General features: G+C 36.7%; 2 protein-coding genes and 1 pseudogene across 2 annotated transcripts; 1 reads left to right on the forward strand and 2 right to left on the reverse strand.

The window, feature by feature from the left end:
• Positions 1-4,338: 4,338 nt before the first annotated feature.
• Positions 4,339-5,004, reverse strand: LOC149401442 (uncharacterized). The gene has a single exon (XM_089613477.1). It carries the CDS (start codon positions 4,843-4,845, stop codon positions 4,393-4,395), a length of 453 nt encoding a protein of 150 aa, XP_089469603.1. The 5' UTR covers positions 4,846-5,004; the 3' UTR covers positions 4,339-4,392.
• Positions 5,005-6,309: 1,305 nt separating this feature from the next.
• On the forward strand, positions 6,310-7,829 carry LOC149401443 (uncharacterized). Its single transcript, XM_089610719.1, has 2 exons — positions 6,310-6,910; positions 6,997-7,829. The coding sequence occupies exons 1-2, from the start codon at positions 6,310-6,312 to the stop codon at positions 7,827-7,829; spliced, it is 1,434 nt and encodes a 477-aa protein (XP_089466845.1).
• Positions 7,830-16,524: 8,695 nt separating this feature from the next.
• LOC149401444 (uncharacterized) lies at positions 16,525-17,470 on the reverse strand (annotated as a pseudogene).
• Positions 17,471-20,913: the final 3,443 nt, after the last annotated feature.

Consider the following 20,913-nt stretch of genomic DNA (forward strand, 5'->3'; position numbering starts at 1 on the left):
AAGGAAAGAACGCAACACAAACTCCACACCGTTGAAGGAAGGACCGTTGCGCGGGAAGCATGAAAGCGCCGCTAGATATCCATTGTGCACTACGCGGAGGGACATAAATGTTCTCAAGTGCTTAGCGCGAAACGCGTACTTGACGCACATCAAATCAGTGCGCCGCACGGGATCCCTTGCGCGCCGCACTGGAGGCAGTTCTAATCAATTTCAGATTTGCGATCTAGCGAATTTTACACGTCTTTGATCCATCCAATACAATCTAAAGGCTACCAAACCTCCGAAAATAGCCCTAAATACTATATAAATATATTAGAGTGCTCATACACAAAAGGAAGGTTTTATTTTAAGTTTATATTACTTGTTTGGCTTGTTGGGAGAGAAGAGGAAATCAGAGAAGAAGACTCTTGCCCGTCGAAGATTGTCAACCACGATTCAGCGTTTTTCTTTCTATCTCTATCTTTGGAACTCCAGTTTATGTTTAATTATTTTGTTAAAGTTTTATGAATTTTATTTATTTATTTTGTTTTTCTCTTACTTTTGCCGCGCCATGAACTACTCCCCGAGAGGCTGATGGCTTAGCTTGCTTGATTATGGTCGTGGATTCATTATTTATTGATTGAAGTATTTTTCTATTCATCTTCTCTGTCGCTTGAATTAATTATATGCTTAATGCTTGTTTGAGTTAACTACCTCATTCATGATTTCTAGGATTGTTTAGTTGTTCGAGAGAGAATTAATAATCGTGCATAAGAGTTATTTCATCATAGGACATTCCTAAGCTAGAGATAGTTAGGCTGCTATGGAATCGAGTGAATACTTTTGTTTTTAATGTTTGTCATATTTTTAGGGTTTGAGATCGAGAGATAAAAATCCAGTATCGACATAGGTTGTTAGATGATCGAGAGAGATTTAGCGATATTATTACGTGAGTGTGATTAGTGAAAGGAGAGAACCAAAAAATCGTGCGTAGTTCTAAAAATCCCGACCACATGAGTGTCATGCAAAACCGCACCCCTTGTCTTCTACTCATCCGTTCACCCGTAGTTAATTTGCTTGTTTATTTATTTTATGCCTTATAGATAATAATAATCATTGTTTACTTGAGTTCAATCCGTTGCTAACACGTTTGATTTTCTGTTAAGCATGGACCTTTTGGGATCAACTCATACTTACGAACTTTATTACTTGAGCGATTACGTGCACTTGCGTACATAAATATCACAACAGTGATTGTTAATATATTTTCAGCATTCTGTGGAAGAGTAATAATACTTTAAAAATATTGTCAAACGAGTTTCGACGTTCTTTGTTTCCTTCTCTTTATATTTAATTTTATCCAATTTTTCTTTTTCTTGTTTTATATTCAAGTCTACATGTATATTTATTATTAGTATTTATTATTTATTTAACTAACAATTATAAGTTGTCTTTTTATTCTCACCAATTATCATCAAATATGGGTAATAAAATCAATTTTAATTTACTACACTGTTTTTTTTATTTCTTTTGGGAAAAAATGAGTGGATTCTCATGGAATGGCGATGTGACGACCCGACTTTCCGGACCGTCTTACTTCTCTTACCTTTTTACAACTTAAGAAAATTTGAGGTAAATTTTTTTTTTTAAAACATAATTTAAAATATAAAATTTGAAAACTCGTAACCTAAAAATAAATTTTCATTTAAACTTGATGAACGAAAACAACCAAAAAGTCGAACTTGCATAATGGAAATTTAAAACCAACAAAAATACCATCAAAAAATAAATACCATAAATAAAGTCGTAACCTTTAACGAAATTGAAAAACATAACTTAAACCATGAAAAATAAAACCTTGGGTTTGGATTATTGAAAAACTGAAAGCAAAGCGGAAGTCTTTTATTTTCGAAAACGGCAACCATAACCCAACCCTCTCGCTATCGCCGCCGCTGATCCACCCTCCTCACTTGTTCATATGTTGTTTACCTACAACACGGACATATATACATAGTGTGAGCTAACGCTCAGTGAGAATAACTATAACTCACAAAACGTAAGCAATAAAATAAAATACATGAACCGTTTATTAGTACTTTAAATTTTAACCGTGATATGAGATACCTTATTAAAAGTCTATCGTATTTTAGTTCGGGGGTCCCCTAGAGTAGCCGTACCGATTTCAGTGTACACTTTGGTAACGAACCATGGGGCTGTGACCTCCCATAGAACGCCCCGTCACATACATAAACATATGAGGAACTCTCTATGTGAGCCCGTAGTTCGGCTCGAGAAATTCCTCTAGTTACCTCCGTAGTTCGAGGCGGTACGACTCTCTTGCTTACTTAACTTATTAATCGTGTTTATTACGTTAAAAGCATGAGAGACATAAGATAAAAACATACATGATAACATAGCTAGAAAGATAAGGCGTGTTATAGATATTCTAATACACATCATAAGATAACATAAACTCACATATCGTCATACCATATCATACCAAGCACATTCCGAACAAACACACACACAAAAATTCACACAATACATAAATACTTCATATCACATAATACTTAGTATATTTTGAACTAATCCGTGTTGCAGTGAGATTATTCTCACCTTCGCTTCGGATATTACGACCGTTGGTCGAGGACGGCTCGGGAAAACTAGACGGGTCGGAAAAGCTACGCGACTCGGAACCTAATCGATGGGAAAAAAATATTAAGCTACTGTTGAAGAAGTTCTAAAGACAACTCAGGTTATGGAAATTTCAATATTTCGGCTGAAGGTGTAAAATTACGAAAATACTCTTGGGGTCGATAAAATATTTTTTTGAAAAATAAATCTATAAAAATTATTGTGAGAGCGAATAAAATATTTGGAACACTTCATACTTCAGAGGCATAAACAAAATATGCTCAGATTATTTAATAAAAATTCAAAGGTATAAGAAAGCAATATTTAGTCTTTTTAAAAACAAAAACTGTTTTGGAACGATTCTGCGCACCGTTTGGATTTTATCCCAAATATATTCTGTGGGAATCCAAAATTTCTAAAATTTGGAGAAGATATCATAAACATATAGAACTAGGCCGTGTATAAAAATTAGCTCAAAAAGAATTTTGTAGATATATAAACAAGGCGTTTTGTTATAAAAAGAATCGGGTAAAAATCAAGTCTGCGCACTGATCGTAATTAATTCATAAAATAATATTGATAACTCGAAAAATTCTGAAATTTAAACCCCAATTAAATAACATGTGAAATTATATTTCGTAAAAACATTAGATTCAAAATCCGTTTTTAGCTATTTTAAAACGTGTAATTTTGACACTGCTTAAAACTGATTTCTAAACAGGAAAATATTAAACCTAATTTTTCTTATGAAAAACGAAATAAAAGCATAAAAAAAATTAAGGAACAGTATGAACTGAGCATAAAGAAAAAAAAATATATTAAAAGAGATTGGAAAAACTCACTAATACTTCTTGAACCAAAACTTAGAGATTAAGGTGACTATTTGGTGATTAGGGTTTTTATTTTTATTTTTGTGTGGGAAGAAGGAAGAGAGATGAAGTGAGGAATGAAGAATAACGGAGAGAGAACGTAGTCAAAAGGATGAAAAGAAGGATATGGAAACTATTTATACCAAAGAAAGAAGCGTAACCTAATTGACTTAGAATTTTTTTTTTCTAAACAAAAAAACCTACGTTACTTTTCTTTTATTTTACTGACCGAAAAAAGAAAACACAAGAGAATCGGTCAACAAACAGAAACCACACATACAGCAGTGGCGCATGATAACAACAATATAGTATATATTATATTCCTAAAAAGAAACAACAATGACCTATTATGTTATATATAATATGTATAATATAAAGAAGGAGATATAGAAATTATTACGTAAAATGTTAACATGCAAAAATTAACATGTATGGATAGTTAACATATATGCATAGATTTATATCTATATACATCCACATATCTATCTACATGTACACATTAATACTCATCATTTTTTTTTTGTCTATAAAATATGTATTTATACTTAAGGTTTAAAAAAAAAAACGCGTGAACATTTTAAGAGAAGAACTTCTAATAAACTATTTTGGGGTTTTACAGGCGAGCTAGCTCTCTCTCTTTCTCTCTCTGTGTATAATTTATAATATGTTAGAATTAGATAAATATGTTTTTAAATAGCAAAAAATATTTAGTGGTGATATTTAGCGTAATCTAATTGGCAATTCCACAACCACCTCCAAAATAATAGAGGTCGTGAGATAAAGATGTTCATAAAAAAAAAAAAAAAAATCTCCAAATAATAATATTAAAATTTAAAAAAAGCGAACGCATGTTGACTTGAAAGAAAACTAAAGAAAAATATATTTTCAATTTAGTATGAGACAAATCCATTCACGGGTACATAACTGAATCATAGGTTGTTTCTTGCCATAATGAGTTATATCCATGGCCTAGATCTAAGCCCACTCCAAGAGGATCGACAATCAATCCTTCAAATAATCCAAGATCTCCACAATTCAGCTCATGATCTCCACATGGGTACATGTACAGATTGGGGTCATAGCTAGGTGAGATCACTGATTCCATATCAATGGAATCATAACTCATCTCAAGATCATCGAATGAAACCGGCCAATCTAGACCATCCATTTGTTTAAGACGATCGCCATGCTCCATGCGAGAATAATCTGAATCTGACACGTTTGAGTTTATCTCAGCCTTTAGAGATTGGATCACGCTATTCAATCTTTCCTCGTCGCTTTCTTCAACTTCTTGATCTTGTAGATCTTCCATTAGGGCAACAAAAAATCCGGTGTTGATAATCTCATCAGGGCTGGAAGCCATTTTAGCAAGATGAAACGATATATTTGGTATATGGTGAAAACCTCCAAAAGTTAGTCTCAAGAACAAGAAGTGAATATTGAAGATAGATATATCTCACACAATTTGCAATTTTGGAAGGAAAAAAAATCCTTCATATAGGGCATGTAAGAGAGAGACATGCACCAATTTGTTTTATTTTTATTAAATTCATGAAAGGCGTACAGTGTATATATCCACGTATCAGATTCATTTTTTTTTTTTTTGCTGTATAAATCTGTAAGATGCGTAATCTAGATAGAATAGATTATAAAGAAGTGGCGAGTGTGGGTGTGGTACTGGGCCACTACTTTATGTCAGTGGAATATGTAGGACTAAAATAAAAATAAGAATTAATGATATTATTGCCCATAAACTACAATTTTAGTCCTTTGTAATATAATATTTCGATATTTTATCCTTAATATCATATTTTGTTTCATTATATAGTCCTTTCGTCTTTTCCATAAGTTAAGTGACATAGTATGTCACGTGAGACCAAGGATTAAAATATCGGCGATATTTAGCTATATATCGCCGATATATCCATTTTTTGTAAGTCTCGGTAAAAAATCGCGCATAAACATTATCGTTTTATATTTTATCGCCAAAAAATCGCGATATATCATCAAGATTACAAAATATCGTGATATTTTGAAGGGTATAAAATATGGAAAAATCGGATAAAATTTTCAAAAAATCGTCGGAAAATTATCGTTCCATATCGTTCACCCGAAGAGCAAAAGTTATGGACTATCAGCGATTATCGGCGACCAAACGTCTTCTGCGTTCAATATCGTCCGGCGAAGAAGGAATTTTATAGCTTATCACAGATATCTCCGGATATATCACTGGTAAGTGTATAAAGGCCGGAGTTTTTGAAGAATTTTTTTTTAAGTTTTGTTTTTTGTTTTTAGATAGATTTAACTCAAGTTTTGTTGAAATTTTTTGCATATTTGAAATAAGTATATGAATATCTTCCACACCCCCAACTTTTTAAAAATTCCGGCGAGTTTTTCATTTTTCCGGTGACCCGCCACCCAAATTGACGGCGGCCGGCGACTTTTCCGGCGACTTGAAAATTTCCATAATCTTCATTTAAAAGAGGTTAGTGTAAAAATTATGTTGGCGTAGAATTTAGGATATTTCAACGTGTGAATGCGAATCTATGATTGTGAACGGGAATATGTGAATTTAGGATATAAATTGTGATTTTAGGAAATGCGAATCAAAAGTTGTGATTGTGATTGTGATTAAGAAATTGCGAATTATAAATTGTGATATTGTATGAGTGAATTAGAATTTGTGATTTTGGACGGGAATATGTGAAATTGAAATTTGCCGATATAAGTTGTGAATCAAAACTTGTGATTGTGATTGTGAATCGTAATTAACAAATTGCAAATTCTCAATTGTGATATTGTGGTTGTGAATTTTTTATGTAAAGAAATGACTGACGAATGGGCAAGAAAGTATTGTACGCCTATCCAGGGGAGTTCGAACGGGTTCACATGCCACTTTTGTGATTGGAAAATGAAAGGTGGTGGGATTACTCGAATGAAATACCACTTGAGTGATAACGACCCCAATAAAAATGCGAGAGCATGTAATAAAGTTCCTCCCGAGGTTCAAAAAGAGATGCAAGAACTGCTTCTACAAAGCTCCATGAAGAAGCAGAAGAAGAAGAGTTATGATATTAACGTCGGTCGAAGATTGACACAAAACCTTGAAGATTTAGATGAAGACGCCGAAGCGGAAACAGAACTGTTCAGGCAATTCAAAAAGAACCGTCAAGAAGAAGCCTCAGAAAGATTTGCTAGGGGATTTGAGGGTCCCGAGGGAGGCTCAGGGGCAGTGCCCCCCTCGGCCCCTTCTTTGTATCGATCAGAGAGTGCGAAGCAACAACGGATTCCAGAGATGGTGAATCCACGCAAGAAAAAACTTGTAGGTCGCCTAACTAGCAGCAAGTTTTTCATCCACGCAAATATCGCGTTCAACAAAGTAAAATCGCATCATTTCAAGAATATGATAGCTGGAGTCGCTGAAGCGGGTAAGACATTCTTGTAAATGTTTAATTATAAAACTAGTTATGTTGTATCGAGCTTGAAAATAATCTTTTATGTTATCGTCATACAGGTGCCTCGCCGTATGAGATATCCTCCGTGTACTTGCCGATGGAGGTTGAAGACTTCAAGAAGTACGTGGATGCACAACGACCCACGTGGGAAATATATGGATGTACCATTATGTCCGACGGTTGGAATGAAACCACGAAGTTGAGTATTCTCAACGTAATGGTATACTCCGCTGGAAGTACGGTATTCTTGAAGTCTATCGATGCGTCGAACAAGATAAAAGATGCCGCGTACATATTTAGCGTGCTGAAAGACGTCATAGACGAAATCGGGGTGTACAACGTCGTGCAAGTTGTTACTGATAATGGCTCGGCTTATGTCAAAGCTGGGAAAGAGTTCATGAAGAAGTATCCAGTGTATTGGACGCCGTGCGCTACACATTGCATCGACCTCATGTTCGAGGACATCGGGAAACGTCCTATTATTGCGGGACCAGTTGCGAAAGCCCGTAACATTACAAAGTTCATTTACAACAACTTGAACGTGTTGGCGACGATGAGAGAATTCTTCCCGACTGAGCTAATTCGCCTTGGGAAGACACGATTCGCGACGAACTACTTGGCATGTAGGAGCATACGCAGCAACAAAGTCCAGCTGGGAAACATGTTCATATCAGAATCGTGGGAAGTATCCAAGCTCAAGAATTCTGCCGCCGGTAGAGCTGTGGAGGAAATGGTCATGGACTCCTCTTTTTGTACTTCCCTTGACATGGTTTGCTCCATCTACGAGCCGATGTACGCAGCTCTACGTGTCGTGGACACTGAAGTGGTTCCCATTCTCGGAATGATGTACAACGTGTTTGAGTCGATGGTTTCACGTCTGTCCGACCTTTAAGGCAAACAATGGGTGGTAGACACTGTGACTGAACGGTGGAAGAAGCAGCTACATCATCCGTTACATGAAGCAGCTCATTGGCTAAATCCAAGGCCTCAATACAACCCCAATGTGGAGATGCGTAGCGAATATAAGCAAATGGTGATTAGACTCTACGATAAGTTGCATCCATATGAAGACTACACCGATATTGGGAAAGAGGTAAGCAACTGCTTGTTTTTAATATCGACATTGATTACATGCATAATAATTTTAGGACTTACAAAATTGAAGTTCATGTACTGTTTTCGGTGTAGATTATTTATTCCGTGATGCAAAGGGTGGATTAGGAGAGCGAGCTACCATAGCCGCAAGAGCAAACATGCCACCATGTATGTTATTTTTTTTAGCTTTCATAATATGTATGAAGTTATTAATTGCACAATATATGATTTAATTTCATTTGCAGCCGAATGGTGGAACTTTTTTGGGCATGAATGTCCGACATTGCAAAAGTTGGGAATGCGCATCTTGTCCCAAACAGCATCATCATCTACATGCGAACGAAATTGGAGTACGTTCACATTGATCCACACGAAACAACGGAACAGGTTGGCTTACAAGCGCTTGGAGCAGCTTGTCTTTTGCAGCTACAACAAAACTAAGAGACATTGAAGCTGCGAATGACAGGGTTGATAGGCAAGATCCTTATGACATCCTCGAACGATCGATGGCGACGGTCGGTGATGAAAACCTAGACGAGGAAATCCTCGATTGGATTCGACCAATCCACCTCGATGACGATACTGGTAATCCTAATCCCAAAGTAGCTACCGAGGCTCAAAATTTAGGTGTTGACGTCGACCGAGTTATGCGGGACGATGTTGGCCACGATGGCGGTAGTACTGGTGGTGGTAGTACTGCTGGTGGTAGTACTCACGGGGTTAGTACTTATGGTGGTACTCACGGGGGTAGTACTTATGAATGTAGTTCACATGGCGGAGGTGTCGAATATGCTGGTGGTGGATATGGTCAGGGTGGTGTTGACCCAAGGGGCCAAGGAGATGGACATGACTTTGGTACTCGAGGTGATGTCGACGGTTTTGGCCGAGGAGGTGAAGATACTGGTCCAACTGACGGGTCAGATCATCTATCCAGCTCCCATGTCTCGTGGGTCAACTACTGATATTGATCAAATTTCTTCTCAATTTGATTCAATGTCGGTCTCGGGATCTGAGGCTCAATGTCAACCTCAATTCTCAACAACCAAAATGGAAAATATTTATGAATAGTTTCCTGTTCTCAGCTTATTCATCGGTCTGGATCAGTACAACTATGAAATGCACATCAAAACCTACCTCGACTATTATTCATCATACATGTCGTGGCCCGAATACTGTCAAGGTCAAATGGTGCAACCCCACACATTTCAACCTCCTCGACACTTAACCTACAACTGATTCGGACTTTCAAAGGTTGTAGTCTTCCATCTTCTTTCATTTTAAGCATTTGAGAACGGTTTCTTATGTTCTGTAATGTCTACTTTGTGTTTAGTTTTTGTCATGAACTTTGTAGTATTTGATTTTGTATTTTCATAATTTGGATTCCAAGACATATATATATTTAGTTGTTTAAAAATATTTATTTGTTATAGGATTTCTGCCTATATATCCGTCGGTAACCGATATATCATCGATATATCACCGATATAATCGGTAGTCGGTATTTAAATTGTTATAGAATATCCGTCGATACTCGATATATTCGTAAAATCAAAACCTCGGTATGGATATCGGTAACGATATTTTGAACATTGCGTGAGACTCACTCACAAGTGAAAGTTATTTTGGTAAAGTCCAAATCCAAATATTATATGATTACTAATATTAAAAAAAAAATTCTCTCTCTCTCTCTCTCTCTCTCTCTCTCTGTGTGTGTATGAAATGAGTACTCTTTTTGCTCATCGATCTCACAAGGCATTTTTGAGAATTGTGTTCTTTGTTCTGTAACAAATCGCAGTCTACATGTTTGCCACAAAATAAAAATTCAATCTCGAAAAATTACAGATTTTGCCACGAAAAATGAATCAATTTAACTCGTTTTCGTCGATTTTCAACGGTACTCTACGCAAAACCAACCCTTCGATTTTAATGTTCTTCTCCCCTATCAAGATGCAAACATGGTCACAAATGAAGGGGTTTTGGTTCGTCTTCACGGACGAGATTAGCGCGGCCATTTCCGATTCTGGAGGAGCTCTCTCTCTCTCTCTCTCTCTCTCTCTCTCTCTCTCTCTCTCTCTCTCTCTCTCTCTCCTATTGGGTTCATTGGTATGTTAAGCCGTGGTGCGTTGTGACTTCGCAGATCCGATACTCCCTCCAGGAGCAGAGACTTATCTTTAGCCTCATTCGCGTCGAAATCGCCTCCGCCGGATTCTCTCTCCTTCCCTCACCGTTGTGGTCTTGTGGATTTAATGTTCTATTTAGTGAAAACCCAATTGGAGAATCTTAATCTTCTAATTGAATTGATGACTCGAAATCAAATTTGAGGCCGGAGACGGTGGAAAAGCCGGCGTCCGTTGAAAAAAATTTCAATTGATGAAATTAATATAATAAAAAACTTTCACAGAAGAAACCAACAATTCTTTATCCGAAGATCTGATCCACCGTCGTTGTGTGTGTGTGAGAGTTTGTGTAATGTTTTAATAAAACAAATACAAATCATATATAAAAAAATACACAAGGACATTTCGATAATTTCTCTTTTCTAATTCACAAGATGGTTCATCGGCAACAACAGCGTGACGTGGCTCCTCGTGGTCATCATCCTCCCATCGTATCGGTGTTGGCTCTCGTGTGCCGGACTCTGATTCCGATTTTAGATTTTCTTTTTAGTTTTAGTTTTAGTTTCTGTGTGAAACTTTTAATTTATTATTGTGATTTGCTTGATTTAGTTTATTATGGAGGCGGATTAGCCCTTGTCCTCTTTTCCGTTATGGATTTCCTATTAGAGTTTTCTCTATGCAGGCAGAAGAATCATCTTCTTCTCGGTCATCGGATCAAGGTTGATTGTCTTCATCATCCGTTATGGATATTTTGAAAGAGCCATGTGTCGGCTCGATTTCTTTTGTGCTCGTTGTTCTTCTTTTTGTCGGAAGTATGCACAAAGTTGCGCGATTATCTCAACTTAGTGTTAGATTCATTTCGACTTAGGTCTGTTGTGTTCTTTGTACTAAGATGTAATTCTCTTGTATTTTTTTTGTATTTTACCCATTTCTAAATGGAAATCCGTTTATATTAAATATTAAAAAAAAAATTCACGTGATGGGCATATGCCAATTTTTAAAGGACGTTTTGGCCTGACAATACACAGATGGAGTATAGTGACACAAAAAATGCTACTTAGAGGAAAAAATCGAGATTCAACATTACGGGGCTCATTATTACAAGAATAGTAGTTTAGGGAGGAAAATGTCATTAACTCTAAAAATTATTAAATATTATTGCTGTCTGTCGAGGACTTTGATATATCATCAAGTTTAAGCAAACAGCGACATAATGTATCCGGACAGTACATCGAATGTGACTGTAATGGAACATGAACGAAGAACAAGATTAAAGCAAATTTAAATATGCCACTCGCCAACAAAGGAACATTAACGAGCATAAAGTTGTAGCTATGACTTGGAAATAAGCCCCTGTACATTTAATGGGATATGCATGGACGATTTGTTCTTGTTCTTATCTACAAAATTATTACTTAATCAATGCATTCGAACGGAGTGTTGATAATGTTAATGAATCTCGATACAAGTATTGTTGAACCTAACTTTTTTGTGTAAATCACTCACGCTTTTATTAAGACCACTCAAGAAGAATTTACAAGATCAAGTATTTAGGCTTCACACTATAAAAATACTTTTTGAGCTCTTTGAAAACTAGGGATGGCAACGGGTACGGGTAAAGCCGGGTACACCTATTCCGTTATCCGTACCCGCTATAATTTTTTACCCGTTACCCGGATCCGTTTACCCGGATTTTGAGACGGGCCGGGTAACGGGGATACCCGCCGGGTAAGCGGGTTAAAAATATTGGACCCGTTTACCCGGTTTATAAAATGGTAGCGGGGCGGGTAGACCCACTTACCCGTTTATAAAATAAAAATTCATCAACAATATAAAGTTTAAAAAGAATAAAATTTAGGTGAAAAATATCAAAGTGCTACTACAATATAAAGAACATTAAAATTCAAAATAAAAAAATAAAAAAAATACAAAAGAAGTCTTCATTGCAAATTGATCATCTTCATTGTAAATTTGGTCATCTTCATTGCAACGCTAACATATAAAAATTTATTATCTTTTTAAATATTTAAAAGTTAACGGGTCGGGTCTCGGGTAACCGAGTACGGGATAACTATTCCGTTACCCATACCCGGACCCGTCAAAACCTTAACGGGTATTACCCGTTTATCCAAAAAGAACGGGTATTACCCGACCCGAATAAATCGGGTAACGGGCTGGAACGCGGGTAATGGGTCAAATTGCCATCCCTATTGATGACACTTTTAGGAGACTACTACTTTTTTTTGAAATTTTTGGGATGTTAGATTTGGTGGGGATAGATGGGTATTTATAGTAGATGCCAAACAATGTAGACCACACATTTTTCATCTTCTAAAGAATTCCTAAAATGTCTAGATATCTAAAACATTCTAAGAAATTCTTTACATGTCTAGAGATTCTACACAATTCTAACATTTCTACACTTATCTAAGTAACTTCTAGATGATGGACTTATTCTCCAAGTGGGCTTATTAGTCTTCTTGACAATTGGGCTTTCACAATTGTTGGGCTTTAGAAAGTCTATTGAGCTAGTGTTGATCCTTTAACACTCCCCCTCAACACTGGCCCATATTCGCCGTACAAAGGACGAAGTTGTGAAGTTTTATTCTGAAAGGACTAATGTGCAACAAATTGAAGGACGACATTGAAAGAAAAAGTTGAGGAGGGGCTGTTTGGAGAGTGACTTGTCAAGGAATTGGCGGGCCACTTGTTCACGTGTGACGTGACGAGAGAGTGCCACGTAGCCTCTTATTCCACTCTCCTTCTCTCTCTTTCTCGGCCACCTCACCCTTCCTCTCTCTATCTTTTCTTTATTTTCTTTCTTCTTCTTCTTTCTTTCTTTTTCTCTCCTTCTCTTCTCCGCGCGCACACATCTACAGACAAAGAAAAAAAAATTGTTAGCTTGGATTATCATCATCACCGAGCCTTACCATCACCACCATAACATTTTTCCTCTCCTTCTTCCTCTCTTCTACCTCGCGCGCTGTCAACCGAACTCCTCCATCGCCGCGCGCTTCAGCTGAGGAAGAACAACGTCGCCGTGAGCTGTCGTGACGCCGGAGCAGGAGAAAACGTCAGGGAAAGAGTAAGAGCTCACCAAAAAGGTTGATTTCCACGAATCAAGGTGAGAAATCTTCTTTCCTCGGATTAAAATCGGGGTTCATGATTCCAAGATTGGGGATGTTTGGTTTCGTGTGAATTCTGAGAAATTGCTTGGTTTGGTTTGTTCACTAAACTCGATTATCATTGTTTATGTCTTGAATTTGAGGATTGAGTTCAAATTTCCTGGTTTGGGTTGATTTGATTGGCCGAAAATTGGATGACCTAGGGTTTGAGATTAGATTTGGGGTTTTTTTTGGATTTCTGCGTATTAAGTGATGCTTCTGAGATGTATTGTGGCTCATTAAGTGCTTGGGTTTTGATTAAAAATGGTTGTTCAGTGGTGATTTGATTTTTGGATGAATGTTGGTTTTTTACTTGTCTTGGCCGTGTGAATTCTTTGGGTTTTGTTAAGGAATTCTGATTGATGATGTTATATGAGGCTGTGATGATGTTGTGAATTTTGATATTTGGGTTTATTTTTTGTCTTGGTTAAGTTGCTGTTTTTGCCGAGTGTGTTGTTTGGCTGTGTGATTGGTTTGGTCGGATGTTTATTTGGCCGTGGGCATTATTTTTGTCTGATTCGGTGTGACTGTTTTGTGATAATAAATTCTGAGCCCTAGGTTGATAATTTTGTGATCGTTTTTGTGTTATAGCGTTTAGTTACTCGGATTCGAGTTACGTTTGCTTGAATTGGTTCGGGTTTTGAGATAAGGTCGGGTATTGGTCGAAGAAGCAAGACATCTTCGGGAATCGTCGAGCTTTGTGTCGAACAATTCCGGGTAAGTGAGGAGAGATAAGTCAACTACTTACCAATGGGATAACCCTGTTTGTTTGTGCATTTACTTGCTAGTAAACAAGAGTAGGTGAAAGCCCTAAAATAAATAAACTTGAAAGTTAAGGCTTCGGCCACTCTTGCTTGAAACCTTAGTTCGGGTACGCCCGTCAGGTTCAAACGCTAACTTGAACCAGCCATGTTTACTGTGTATAGTTAGACTTCTCTTTTCTACTCTAGGAAGTAGGTTAGAATCGAGAGGACGGAAGAGCGATAGACTCTCGAATTCAATCGGGAGTAGAGAGTTCGAAAGTTACATTTCGAGCTTTCAGCTTAAAACACTTAACGAGCTTCAAAGGGAAACAATAAGTTTTTTCGGGGTTTATCCCGTTACGCTCTTCCATATATAAGTTTAACGTGTACGCTGCTAGCTGCAGAGTACCCAAACTTTAATTAAACTCGTGTCAGTGGTACTCACAAGTCAACGACTTGTGCTTAGCGGGCCATGCCGGTCCATGCGCCGAGTACTCAAAGCAATGGGTGAAGGTCGCGCATCACGAGCTCATTGCTAGCTGGAAGACTCACCGGGAGCTGCCTTGAGAGCCCCAAGGCGTAGTCAGTGAAGATCGCAGTTCGCGAGCTCATTATGCCAGAGACCAGCGGCGCTAACGTCATGATGAAGAAAGTACCACTAGTGGATCCCAGACAAGTGTTAAAACTTAGATCAGCTGACGACTGCTGCTCGAAGTCTGAAACTGATCTCTAGTCGGACCGGGGGTTATAGCAGTGAGGATTGTATAACCTTGCGGGACAGCCAGTGTTCTAGGATGCGCACTCATTAGTCACTTTTAGGTGATAGCTGCATCCTGCATTCTTGTTCGCTTGTTCGCACGTTATATGTTTTGCATTAGCTTGCTTTTCTTTCCTAAGCTAGACTCCCGCTTGCTGAGTCATTCGACTCATAGTTTTATGTCCCTTGGTAATAAGGGCAAGACGGAAATGTAAACAACAGAGAAGGAAACCGAGACGGGACGTGTATCTCTTGACCTACGGACTATTGGTTCTGACTCGGGAAGTAATCTTATATATAATATTTTGTATAATATCGACTCTTCGAAAAATAATATCCCGTGTATATAAGTAAAGTCGGGAATTTCTATGTACACATGTATATATGTATAAGGGTCGATATACGACTTCTAGTTCTAAACGAAAAACGAAAAAATTTCCCCGAGATTTTTTATAACCACTTTTGTACTAAATGTTTATGCACTTTAAATGAAATTGTATTTCGTTTATTATATGTCTAATAGATTATACATTTGCTTTGAGTATTTATTAAATTTCACTATCTCTACGATGACATGCTCCTGATATGTGACGTTGGTTCCATCGAGTCGCGGCTTGCGGGCGAGGTGACGACGCTCGCGGGTCTGGACAATTTCCCATAATGTCTCAAAAGGTGAAATGAAACCGAACCTTGGCTGGGGAAGTTTTTTTATCACATGGGCAGCAGTTCGCATGGCTTCCACCCAAAATCTTCTTGGGACATTCTTCGCGTGTAGCATATTGCGACAAATCTCTCCAAGTTGTCGATTCTTTCTCTCCGCTACACCGTTTTGTTGTGGCGTGTTGGCACATGTAAACTGATGACGTATCCCGCATTCATGCAGATACCGATCGAATTCATCGGATGTGTATTCTCCTCTATTGTCTGAGCGTAGACAACGAATCTTCATTCCCAGTTCTCCTTCGACCGTGGTCTTGAATTCTTGAAACTTTGAGAACGTTTCAGACTTTTCTTTCATGAAGAACATCCAGACATATCTCGAGTAATCGTCGATGAAGGTCACCATGTACTGCATCTCGCTGATTGGTGTTTTCTTGACTGGACCAAACACATCAGAGTGAATTAACTCCAATGGCTTCTTTGCTATGAACTTTGACTCCTTGTACGGTTGCTAATGAGCTTTACCGTATTGACATCCAGAGCAAACGATATCTATTTTGACTTCAAGTTCAGGTACGCCTTTGAGCATGGATTTCTCCATAATCACCTTTAACTTGTGATACCCAACATGGCCCAACCTTGCGTGCCACAAATCTGTTGTCTCACTCTTTCGGGTTTTGTCCACATAAGCTGACTCAGCTGAGTGCACATAGACAGACTCCATCTTCCGTCCTACCATCACTGGCTTTCCCGAGATCTTGACGTCTTGATAGACTTTCACATCTTCTGGCCCAAATAAGACGTAGTTGCCCATTGATGTGATTTGTGATACGGATAACAAGTTCTTCTTTGTACCCGATACATGATAGTCATTGTGTATTAACACCATTTCAGATTCATTACCAGGCATAATTGTTGTGTTGCTGATATGAGAAATTGGCAACGGTGAGTTGTTAGCTGTTAGTACCACGCAACTCTTTTTGTACTCTTTCTTGTCTTGCAGTTTCTTCTGATCGCCAGTCATGTGATTTGAGCATCCAGAATCAACTATCTAGTCATTCTCATAGTCGATCTGGTCTCTCATCATCGCCATGAGTGCTAGCTCGTTTTCTTCTATGCCACATAGCACCTCAGCATCCCATTCATCCTATGCCTCCTTTTTGGACGTTTTCGCATTGCTTTCGACAGACTTTTTCTTGGACCAACAATCCTTTGACATGTGACCCTTCTTTCCGCAATTGTAACAGCTGCCTTCGAACTTCTTCCCTTGAGAACTCTTATTGTCGTTATTCTGAGCTCTCCAAGGTTGCATGGTTCCTTGATGACTTCTTCCTTTAGCGAACGGCTTAGGGTTTCTTCGACTTTTACTTGTGAAGAGCACCTCCTCTTTATTCTTCAGCGTGATGCCTCCCATTTGCTTAGCCATAGCTTCTTGGCTTGCTAGCAAATTCTCAAACTCTACAAGTGATGGTTGAACGGGCCATCCTTATACAGCAATTACGAAGCTTCGATACTCCGGTCTCAACCCGTGGATGATAATCCTCTTCATACGAGCTTCTCCGATGACGGACTTCGGATCTAGTTCGCTAATCTCACGACATATCGACTTGACCTTGTGGAAATACTGAGCAATCGTCATGTCGCGTTGCGAGATTGATAGCAGTTCGTTCTCCAAGAGTTGTAGCCTCGTATCATTCTTCTTTGAGAAAAGTGTCACGAACGTGTCCCATGCTTCTTTCGGTGTCTTCTTATCGCGAATGTGCTCCCAACATCTCTTCTTCAACGGTGGTCTTCAAGGAAAACATTGCTTTGCCTGCTTTGATTCTCCATTTGTGCAAGATGCCGTTAGCATCTTCCTCCGGTGACATGGTTTCACTTCCTCCGACGACCTCCCAAAGGTCTTGTCCTTGTAAATAGGACATCATGCATGTTGCCTACGTGTTGTAGTTGTTGCTGTTGAGTTTCTTAATTCCTCCGACGACTTGGAGATCATTCATCATGTTGGCAGTACCTCAGTAATACCAAATAAGCTAGTTTTCAACACAAAGCTTGCAGAGTCACGGACTACTCACGACACAAAGAAAACTCACACTAACAATCTCAAGAAATCGTTTATGATGTGGAAGAGCAGTCAAAACCGCAGTCACATAGCATACTAAGACTTTCAAGAGATCCGACAACCAAACTCACAACCTCGCTCTGATACCAGATTGTTGAACACGACTCTTTTCTGGGAAACACTCACACTTTTATTAAGACCAGTCAAGAAGAATTTATAATTAGACCAAGTGTTTAGGACTCACACTACAAAAACACTTTTGAGACTCTTTGAAGACACTTTTAGGAGACTACTACTTTATTTTGAAATTTTTGGGATGCTAGACTTGGTGGGGGTAGATGGGTATTTATAGTAGATGCCAAACAATGTAGACCACACATTTTTCATCTTCTAGAGAATTCCTAAAATGTCTAGATATCTAAAACATTCTAGAACATTCTTTACCTGCCAAGAGATTCTACACAATTTTAACACTTCTACACTTATCTAAGAAACTTCTAGATGATGGACTTATTCTCCAAGTGGGCTTATTAGTCTTTTGACAATTGGGTTTTCACAATTGTTGGGCTTTAAAAATTCTATTGAGCTAGTGTTGATCCTTTAACAAGTATGACCATAAAATTTCGACCACTAGGACCGTAAGTATCAGTTTATAATACAACATCAATTACTACATTTTTTTTTAGAATTTTCTAGACTTATATTATATCATAGACATTTTGAACACACATTACAATTAATAACTTTCAAGCTTAAAGCTTGAAAATGGAAGAGTTTTACATTGGAAGGAACTCTTGTCTCTATTGTGGGAATTACTTCATATTCTTAAACAGAAAACTCTTATTTGAAGGAAGTGCATTGCATTGTTTATATAGGCCTTTTTTTTGTACGCTTTAAATAAGAAAGAATTAGATATATAGTTCATTTAAACTCATTATGTAAATTCTAACAAATTTTTTTAAAAGAGAAATAGATCAAACCGAAGTAAGAGGTTGCGCCACATTATAAAGATGTATTATAAGTTGGACTTTTTTTTAATATTAAATCATTTCACTATAATTATAATTGAAAGTAGTCATTTAATTAATAATTAATTACAATAGTTTTTCTTAAATGAAACTAGAATTAAAAATAAAACTTATTTGCAACTTTGTAGATATAAATTTTTACCCGTCTCGCAACTTTGAAAATTCAGCCCCCGACCATTTCTTTTAATGGGAATTTTTATTTCTAGTCTTTTCGCTCTACACAGATCGTAATATTTAGAATAAATTGATTAGTTTATGTGCAAAAATTATTATCAAATTAATTTTTGAACGAAATCTAAAGTATACAAATAACGTGATCCATGAACATATCATATTTAAAATCTTAATACGGTTGATTTTGTGATGATTTGCCACATTTAATATTGACCCTCAAAATAAAGATGCATTGCACATTTGAGATATTTTAATATAAAATTGATAAGAGTTGGATAAAAATATATTCGCAATACTAGTTCCAAGAGGATAAAATTAATCTGCAACTATTTACAAAATTCAAGAATCGGTGGTCCGATTTCACAATTTTATATTTTTTTTTTTTTTGCACAACTTTAATCATGCATGCCAAAAATTAGAGATTATATTTGGGATAGGAGCAGAAACCGAATAAAAAATGTAAATTAAGGGGGTTAATGTGTAAGAAATTTTTTAAGATAGATTAATTTGTAAATTTTTTAGTAAAATAAAAAGAAAAATTTTGAAAAGGGAAAAACTGTAAAAAAAATAAATAAAAACTTGGAAGGCCCCTGGCACATTATGCCTAAGTCAGTGGATAGGGGATCACTATTACAAATTGGGCCTTCAGACACGACACGAATCATACTTGATTTGTCGCGCTACATAGACGCTACCGATGCAACTTCTCGCGCTTGAATAAAATTTTCCCCAAAATTTCCGAGGAGATTTGTCACACATTTTGTTAAATTCGTTTGACAATAGTCGCGACTTATCGTGTCAATATGAAAATGCCACGTCTGTCTATAATTTGCTAGAATAGAACCTAAATTTTTTCACATCGAAAAGAATAAACTCGAGAATTCGCGTCTCAAAAATCAAAACACAATAGACATGGCAGTATCGCTCCTAGCTTTCAATTATATATAAGTTCCTAATAGTATGAGAGCGGAATGCAAAACACTCGATGGATGTTAAGAATCCCGCGGTATTTTCGTAAATATTCTTAAAATGCCTCGAATATCGTAGATTTTATCACAAATTCCCTTATATCGCACAATTTAATTTATAAGTTCTCTAGATATATAGCCATATAAACATAATAAAACTGTTAAATAACCAATCTCTCATTAATTGTAATTAAATAGTCATGCCTTTTTATTAAGATGGTCATATTCATGTAAAGACTCAAATTTAGTAATACACAAAGAATATATATGGAATGCTCGAATTGTCCAAATGATAACACATCAATCAAATGGCTATTTATCTATAACTAAGAAAAAGTGCACTTCATCTTCAAAATATAGATAGACATGGAGGTGTACTCCATCTTCAAAATCATCTTCATTCTCTATATTTGAATAGAATTTGAATAATGTATCTTCATATTTGAAGATATAATATTTCATCTCTATAACTAATTTTTAATACCCAAAGTTTATAAAAATTATAAATTAGCAAAAAATTTAATTTATAACTATAATTTCATACTTTTATATGTATTATGTATAAATTTATAGATTAGTGCATTAAAAAAAATATTAATTCAATACAACTCATACTTGAAAAAATTAATTAATTAAAACTACTACAATATAAATCACAATATTTTACATAGATAATTAGAAAAGCATAAAGACATTTAAAAATTACATAATTAATAAATATGAACTGGACAAATGAATATGATTCTTTGGATTCGATTTCCAGATCTCAACTATCACTGTATACGTAAGATTGGATTCCTTATCCTATCAATGAATTATTTTTCTGACGGTTACAGTACGAATAAGAGATTAATAAATATGAATTGGACAATTGAATATCGTTCTTTGGATTCAAAATTCTTATCTTGACAATCGCCGTCGGATTGGATTTTCTTATCCTCATTCTAAAACATCTCTATAAATTTAGGTAGCATTTCCTTCTAATAAACATATCACATTTTAACTACCCCATTCTGACAAATCTCACCTCATAGCCTTTCCTTCTCTAAAAATGAATCAGAGTTCACCTTCCGATGATGATGATGATTACGCTTTCCCCACTATTTATATGTCTGATGTTTTACGAAAATTGATCCTTAATCTGATTGATAGAAACATCAATTCTATCAATCATTATTCCAATCAAAATATCCCACAAACTCATGTGTACA

This window comes from Urtica dioica, chromosome 4 (genome assembly GCF_054948205.1).
Source record: "Urtica dioica subsp. dioica isolate 48M chromosome 4, U.dioica_male_clone48M_v1_H2, whole genome shotgun sequence".
NCBI lineage: Eukaryota > Viridiplantae > Streptophyta > Magnoliopsida > Rosales > Urticaceae > Urtica > Urtica dioica.

Excerpts from the sequence above, each read along its gene's own strand:
- LOC149401442 (XM_089613477.1), bottom strand. The coding sequence starts at position 4,845 with ATGGCTTCCAGCCCTGATGAGATTATCAACACCGGATTTTTTGTTGCC.
- LOC149401443 (XM_089610719.1), top strand. The coding sequence starts at position 6,310 with ATGACTGACGAATGGGCAAGAAAGTATTGTACGCCTATCCAGGGGAGT. Across the intron at positions 6,911-6,996 it reads AGCTGGAGTCGCTGAAGCGG|GTGCCTCGCCGTATGAGATA; the intron begins GTAAGACATTCT and ends ATCGTCATACAG.